Genomic DNA, 8,364 nt, shown 5'->3' with positions numbered 1-8,364 from the left:
TTTGCTCAATGCATCTGCGATGACATTAGCCTTACCCGGATGGTAACTAATGTCGCAGTCCTAGTCTTTCACCAACTCTAAACATCTCCGCTGCCTCATGTTCAATTCCTTCTGGGGGAAGAAGTATTTGAGACTTTTATGGTCGGTGAATATCTTACACTTCTCTCCATAGAGATAGTGTCTCCAAATCTTGAGAGCGAACACCACTGCTGCCAACTCCAAATAATGAGTAGGGTAGTTCTTCTCCTGCTCCTTCAACTGTCTAGAAGCATAAGCAATCCCTATCTTGCTGCATAAGCACTGCCCCAAGTCCCAACTTGGAAGCATCAGTATAAACCACAAAATCTCCCTCTCCAGATGGCATAGCTAACACTGGTGCCGTCGTAAGAGCTTTCTTCAACACATCGAAGCTCTCTTGACACTTTGGCTTCCAAATACACTTGACATTCTTCTTGGTCAATGCTGTCAAGGGCACAACAATTGCTGAAAAGCCCTTGATAAACTTCCTATAGTAACCGACCAATTCGAGAAAATTGCGAATCTCCGATGCATTTCTAGGTACAGACCACTCCTTCACTGCTTGAACCTTGGAAGGATCCACTTCCACTCCACTCTTGGAAATAATATGGCCAAAGAATTCTACTCTCTCCAACCAAAACTCACATTTCTCAAACTTGGCAAACACATTTTGCTCTCGGAGTACCTCAAGAACCGTCTTCAAATGCTGCGAATGTTCTTCTCTATCCTTCGAGTAAATGAGGATATCATCAATGAAAACAATGATAAACTGGTCCAAGTACGGCTGTAACATGCGGTTCATAAGATCCATGAAGACCGCGGGCGCGTTCGTCATTCCAAATGGCATCACAGCTTGAGCAACTCTGATACGTTCAAATAAAGTAGTCTGCACCGTCAAAGCTGACAATCTGGGAGCTCTACCCTTGGCATAGAACTCCAGCCCAAATCTCTGAATCTCATCCTGCAACGGCCTAGACACTGTCAAAGAGGCAATCACTGCTGTCTTTCTACTCAACGCATCTGCGACGACATTAGCCTTACCCGGATGGTAACTAATGTCGCAGTCATATTCTTTCACCAACTCTAACCATCTACATTGCCTCATGTTCAACTCCTTCTAGGTGAAGAAGTATTTGAGGCTTTTATGGTCGGTGAATATCTTACACTTCTCTCCATAGAGGTAGTGCCTCCAAATCTTGAGTGCAAAAACCACAACTGCTAATTCCAAATCATGAGTAGGGTAGTTCTTCTCATGCTCCTTCAACTGCCTAGAAGCATAAGCAATGAATCTATCTTGCTGCATAAGCACTGCCCCAAGTCCCAACTTGGAAGCATCGGTGTAAACCACGAAATCTCCTTCTCCTGATGGCATGGCTAACACTGGTGCCGATGTAAGTGCTAAAAGAGTGGGTGCCCGGTTAGCCAACTTGTGGCTAATGGATTTTATGACTCTATGTAAAAAAATCTTTTGTTTAATATAATTTACACTTTTATAATGGCATTGACTTTATCTTTCTTCATATTGTTATATTATGATATACTATTGTTGTTTTGATAAAGACCTTGAATATACTATAGTTTATGTAAGATGTGGTAGCACATGGGGATGGCTATCATGAAATTGAAAGAGTGGGTGCCCGGTGAGCCAACTTGTGGCTAAGGGCTTTTATGACTCTAAGTATAAATAATCTTTTGTTTAATATAATTTACACTTTTATAATGGCATTTACTTTATCTTTTATCATATTATTATGTTGTGACATACTATAAGATGTTTAGATGAAGACCTTGAATATATTATAGTGTATGTAAGATGTGGTAGCACATGGGGATGGCTATCATGAAACACATCTCAAAGTCACTGTATATTCTAAACAGTTCCTAGTCAATTGAGCCGTCCGTTAATAAGGATAAGGATCGTACGAGATTGAGACTAGCGTTTGCGATGCCGAGTACCACGTTTCATTGGTATGGAACATAGAGATGTTCAAAACATGCAAATGGATATTCATATGATGAATGATTGAACTACCCTATCCGGACTTTCCAAGTGGTTATCACTTATCGAGTGGATAAAGTCCGCGGTTTTGGTTGTACACCATTAGTCCTTACTACTTGAAACATCATTGAGACTTTATATGCTAGTGCTGTACTTTGACTCGTTTACCGACTCTATTGGGGTCATCAGGTGTCGGGATTGAGTACAGTTACGACACATATAGGAGTCGATGCTTTGTTGTCAAGGATTCACCACATACTTGCGAGTGTGGATATCCTATGCAATCTGAGGAGATATTAGTGTGACGAATCTCTGGCCAGAGTACATGATTTGATTTAAGAAATGATTTCTTAGTAGCACATGCGATGTCACTATTTGATCTTCAAGATGCAATGCATAGTTATCGAATCTCGAACGACTCTCGATTTACCAATGGTTGTTGATTCGATCGGGATATATGGATGAAGGGACCGTACTGTACGCTAACCAAAATCTATTGGTTCTTGCAGGCACTATCAGTGATACCTAGGGAATCATGGGGCGATGTTGCTAGGTGCTCTTACCATGATTCGATGGGCAAGTCGGAAATTGTTGTTCCGAGTCACAAGGAGTTGTGAGCCCACGGCTAGCTGTATCCCTGAACTATTGAGGGTCACACAAGTAATGGATTTTTAATCCCCGTTGAGATAATTAAATTTAAAGAGTTAAATTTAGTGAATAAAGAAGTGGGACTTCTTATTTAAGAGTAGAGGGAGTAAGATTTCCTAAAATGACATAGTGATGGACATTTTTGGAAACCACTGAATTCGGATTCAGAACATTTATCTTGACTTTAAAAGATGCAGAAATGGTTTCTGTGCACATTGGTGAAATTGGTTTATCAATCTGAGTCACGATGAATTTTATATTAATTTCTGAACATGCGGGCTTTGCTTGTCAGGCTTGAACTTAGGACTAATGGGCCCTAAGCTGTTAGCAGCCCACATTATAAATAAGTTATTGCAGTACAGAAATTACACACAACTTACACTCAGATTTTCGAAAACCCTAGCCTCCAGTCTAGGAATTTCGGCCGCCCCCCTCTCTCTGTCTTAGAGAATTTTCAGTCTGCGAATTTTGAATTTGCAGTCTAAATTAGCAGATCATATCTGTTCTATCTCTTCGTAGAAACTTCTGATAGACTTTCTAGTGCAGTCTATCAGAGGGATTAAACTTCTGTTTGTGGACCTGATTGAAGAATTGTTCGTTCATCAGTTCCTGGGATATACAACAAGAGCAGTTTAATCTGTTGGTGTCCATAATCTCGTTTCGAGATTTTAAGGTAAAATTTATATTGTTTAAATTTTATATTATCAATTTTAATCGTAGGAATTTGATACCCATATGGAATCGTTCCATGTAAAATTTTAAAACTTCCGCTGCACCGGGTATCACTTTATTTTTCGATCCGGAGAACGACCGTGTTCCAACATGAAACACATCTTATAGTCACTGTATATTCTAAACTGTTCCTAGTCAATTGAGCTGTCCGCAAATAAGGATAAGGATCGCTCGAGATTGAGACTAGCATTTGTGATGCCGAGTACCACGTTTCATTGGTATGGAACATAGAGATGTTCAAAGCATGCAAATGGATATTCATATGATGAATGATCGAACTACCCTATTCGGACTTTCCAAGGGGTTATCACTTATCGAGTGGATAAAGTCCGCGATTTTGGTTGTACACCATTAGTCCTTATTACTTGAAACATCATAGAGACTCTATATGCTAGTACTGTACTTTGACTCGTTTACCGACTCTATTGGGGTCATCAGGTGTCGAGATTGGGTACAGTTACGACACATATATGAGTCGATGCTTTGTTGTCAAGGATTCATCACATACTTGCGAGTGTGGATATCCTATGCAATCTGAGGAGATATTAGTGTGACGAATCTCTGGCCAAAGTACATGATGTATTTTAGGTTAATGGGTTTTCCTAGTAACACATGCGATGTCACTAATAGATCTCCAAGATGTTATGCATAGTTATCGAATCTCGAACAACTCTCGATATACCAATGGTTGTTGATTCGATCGGGATATATGGATGAAGGGACCGTACTGTACGCTAACCAAAATCTACTGGTTCTTGCAGACACTATCAGTAATACCTAGGGAATCATGGGGCGATGTTGCTAGGCGCTCTTACCATGATTCGATGGATAAGTCGGAAATTGTTGTTCCGAGTCACAAGGAGTTGTGAGCCCACGGCTAGCTGTATTCCTGAACCATTAAGGGTTACACAAGTAATGGATTACTAAAACCCCGTAGAGATAGTTAAATTTAAAGAGTTAAATTTAATAAAAGAGAAGTTGGACTTCTTAACTAAAGGGAGTGAGATTTCCTAAAATGACATAGGGATAGGCATTTTTGGAAATCACTGAATTCGGATTCAGAAAAATTATCTTGACTCTAAAAGATGCAGAAATGGTTTCTGTGCACATTGGTGAAATCAGTTTATCAATCAGAGTCACGATGAATTTTATATTAACTTCTATAACAACAGGCTTGACTTGTTGGGCTTAAATTATGGATTCTGGGCTTTAAGGAGTTAGAGTCCTGATACAATTATAACTAAAAATTATATATAAATATACTGCAGTGTTCGAAAATTCCATAAAATTTTTAGTCTTGCAATTTTCGAATTTCAGCCTATATTATTCAAGGGGATTTTCGAAATCCTCTGTCCCTTTTGGAGAAAATTCGGGTTGTGATTTTTGTGAAAAATTACAATCTGAATTAACAGATCATATCTATTTATTCTCTACGCAAACTTCTGATTGATTTCTAGTGCAGTCAATCAGAGGGTTTTGTTTTCTATTCGTGGACCTGATTGAAGAAACGTTCATTCATCAGTTCCTGGGATATACAACAAGAGCAGATTAAATTCTGTTGGTGTCCATAATCTCGCTTCGAGATTTCAAGGTAAAATATTTAATAGTGATTATTTGTTTTACTTACACAAATTTAATCGTAATGTTTTGATACCCAGATATGGAATCGTTCCATATTAATAAAATAAATTTTTTAAACTTCCGCTGCACCGGGTATCAATTCTAATTGATCTGAACATAGTTTTCCAACAAGTGCCTCTTTCAACACATCAAACTCTCTTAGCACTTCGGGCTCCAAACAAACTTAACATTCTTCTTGGTCAATGCTGTCAAGGGCACAACAATTGACGAAAAGCCCTTGATAAATTTCCTATAGTAACCGGCCAATCCGAGAAAACTTCGAATCTCCGATGCATTTCTAGGTATAGACCACTCCTTCACTGCTTGAACCTTGGAAGGATCCACTTCTACTCCACTTTTGGAAATAATATGGCCTAAGAATGCTACTCTGTCCAACCAAAACTCACATTTCTCAAACTTGGCAAACAACTTTTGCTCTCGGAGTACCTCAAGAACTGTCTTCAAATGCTGCGAATGCTCCTCTCTATCCTTTGAGTAAATAAGAATGTCATCAATGAAAACGATGACAAACTGGTCCAAGTACGGCTGGAACACGTGGTTCATAAGATCCATGAAGACCGCGGGTGCGTTCGTCATTCCGAACGGCATCACATGGAACTCGTAGTGGCCATAACGAGTCCTAAACGCTGTCTTGAACACATCTGATTCCTTTACCTTCAACTGGTGATAACCGGAACAAAGATCAATCTTTGAAAATACAGAGGCTCCTTGCAACTAATCAAAGAGATCCTCAATTCCTGGAAGTGGGTACTTGTTCTTTACCGTCACTCCATTCAGCCTTCGGTAATCAATGCACAACCTTAGGCTTCCGTCCTTATTTTTCACAAAGAGGACTGGTGCGCCCCACGGAGAGAAACTAGGGCGTATGAATCCCTTATCAAGCAACTCTTGAATTTGCTCTTTTAGTTCTCTCATTTCCATAGGAGCCAATCTATACGGTGCCTTAGAGATTGGCACAGTATTCGGTATCAAGTCAATAGAGAACTCGACTTCTCTATCAGGCGGAATACCTGCTACATCGCCTGGAAACACATCCTCAAAATCTCTGATAATGTCCACATCTGAAATATCTGGTCGTGCTAGCAACTCTGTCAAAGATATAATTGATAAGAATGCCTCACATCCATCATTCACCAACTGCTTAGCTTGCATGAAAGATATAATATGTGTCCTCCTCAAACTCCTAGTAGCCTCGAACCAGAATGATTCCTCTCCCTCCGGTCTGACCATCACTGATCGCTGCTGGAAGTCAATCACCACAGCATTCTTTGTCAACAAGTCCATCTCTAGTATCATGTCAAACTCAGGCATGGGAAACACTATCAGATCTGCACTCGCTGATTGCCCTTGCAACAAGAGTTCAAGATTCTTCACTATATTCCTCGTGGAAAGCTCTTCCCCTGATGGGATGGTCACTGTGAATCCACCAACAAGCTCTTCACACTCAATACCCCGCTTGCGGGTAAAAGCCTCTGAAATAAAAGAATGTGTAGCCCCCGATTCTAACAAGGCTCTAGTGGCTATACCGGCTACTAAAATTCTACCTGGATTAAAGGTGATTACAACCACCGAAATATTGAAAACAAACAAGGTTAGTTCTACTTAGGTTCATTATAATTCATCGAATTCCCAAATTCAGAACTATTCATGCCAACACAAATAACTAACACGAAGCATGCAACCTAATAAGTTCACATTCCCAAAAGAAAAGATCATAATCGAAAATTGCATTTATGAATCAATTAAATCACCCTTAATTAAATGCTCTAAATATTACCTGTGATGAGTGTGGTATCAGGATCGGCCTCCTCGGCCTGCATCACGTAGACTCTCCCCTGAGCCGGCATCATCCACAATGGACAATCTAAAACCATGTGCCCCGGCTTCTTGCACTGAAAACAGACTCCGACACCTTCCAGACACTTCCCATGATGGGCACACTTGCAAATCGGGCAATAAGGCTTCTCCCCAGTCTTGGGAGGAGCGGGTCCCTAGGCCTGAGGTCTCTGGGCATGCTGTCCCTGGGGTCTCGAGGCCAGCTGCCCCTGGGGCCAGCTGCCCTTGGGGCCTAAAGGGTCCCTGCTATTGATGCGGCCCGGTAAACGGCCTCTTGACCTGCTGCTGCTGATGACCCTGAAGAGCAAAAGATCCCTTGCTATGAACCTCAGCTCTAATGTCCTTCAAGGACTGCTCGGACAGTAAAGCCTTCCTGATAACGGGTGCATAGTCCACGGGCTCAGCCATCATCATATCCCTACGAATGGTAGGCCTCAGAAAAGCAATAAAATGCTACAACTTCTCCGCCTCATCATTCCCTATCAAGGGCACGAAGTGGAAGCCCCTCTTGAATTTGCGCACAAACTCGGATATAGACAGATCTCCCTGCCGGAGACTCATGAACTCCCTCTTCAACTGCGCTCTCACCTCAACTGTATAGTATTTCTCATAGAAGATAGTCTTGAATTACTCCCAAGTTAGGGTGGTAACATCAACAGTCTTCTCCACACCCTCAAACCACAAAGAGGCGTCGTCCTTTTGGTAGGAACACCATGCAGAGAACTCAATCCTCATCTCCCAACTCATATAGCGGAAAATCACCTCAAGCGAGCGAATCCAGCCCTCCGCTACCATCGGATCCGTAGTGCCAGAAAATTCCTTGGGATCCATCTTCCTGAACTGCTCGTAGACCATACTGGGTCTAGCCCTCGGAGCATAAGCATGCCGCTCCAAGATGCGGGCTAATCCTGCAAGCACTATTAGAGTAGGTGCCCGTAGAGCCAAGTGTTGGCCGATGGTCCTTGAGAGAACTCTTGTATGACAATCTTTATTTTAATAATATTTTACATTATTTAATTTTGCGAACCATTATCTGTATACCCATGCTAGTTGCATAGATAAAGCACTTGAATATACAAATAGTAGAAAGAATATAAGATGGTCATGTGATGACTATCATGAAACTCATATTTGGAATAGTGTATATTCTAAACCGTTCCTAGTCGATTCAGCCGCCACAAAGAAGGATAAAGACCGCTTGAGCTTGAGACTAGTATTTGCGATGTGAGTACCACGTTTCATTGGTAGGGGACATGGTGATGTCCAAGCATGCAAATAGGTGCTCCTTGTAGAGTGCACTGAACAACCCTCCCTAAAAGACTTTCCAAGTGGTTCTCACTTATCGAGTGGAATAGTCCTAGTTTATGGTTATACACCATTAGTCCTTATGACCCGGGACAACATGAAGACTCTATATGCTAGTTCTTCACTTTGAATTGTTTACCGACTCATGTGGGGTCATCAGGTGGCAATGTTGGGTGTTGTGACGA

At 41.3% G+C, this 8,364-nt stretch overlaps 1 protein-coding gene across 1 annotated transcript; it reads right to left on the bottom strand.

Annotated features, from left to right (window-relative positions):
- Positions 1–262: 262 nt before the first annotated feature.
- Positions 263–7,729, bottom strand: LOC140860598 (uncharacterized). Its single transcript, XM_073263602.1, has 7 exons — positions 7,506–7,729; positions 7,154–7,292; positions 6,816–6,930; positions 5,801–6,582; positions 5,207–5,698; positions 869–1,054; positions 263–745 (listed from the first exon to the last, which is right to left on the bottom strand). Exons 1-7 carry the CDS (start codon positions 7,727–7,729, stop codon positions 263–265), a joined length of 2,421 nt encoding a protein of 806 aa, XP_073119703.1.
- Positions 7,730–8,364: the final 635 nt, after the last annotated feature.

This window comes from Henckelia pumila, chromosome 1, assembly GCF_033568475.1.
Source record: "Henckelia pumila isolate YLH828 chromosome 1, ASM3356847v2, whole genome shotgun sequence".
Taxonomy (NCBI): domain Eukaryota; kingdom Viridiplantae; phylum Streptophyta; class Magnoliopsida; order Lamiales; family Gesneriaceae; genus Henckelia; species Henckelia pumila.
The sequence above is the reverse complement of the archived record's forward strand: the minus strand, read 5'-3'. Positions and strand labels throughout refer to the sequence as shown.

Bases quoted from the DNA above. Each gene is read 5' to 3' on its own strand.
- LOC140860598 (XM_073263602.1), bottom strand. From the start codon at position 7,729: ATGGTCTACGAGCAGTTCAGGAAGATGGATCCCAAGGAATTTTCTGGC. The intron at 7,293-7,505 runs GTAATTCAAGAC...TACCATTCGTAG, and splicing joins GTTACCACCCTAACTTGGGA to GGATATGATGATGGCTGAGC. The intron at 6,931-7,153 runs GTCAAGAGGCCG...GTCTGTTTTCAG, and splicing joins AGGGTCATCAGCAGCAGCAG to TGCAAGAAGCCGGGGCACAT.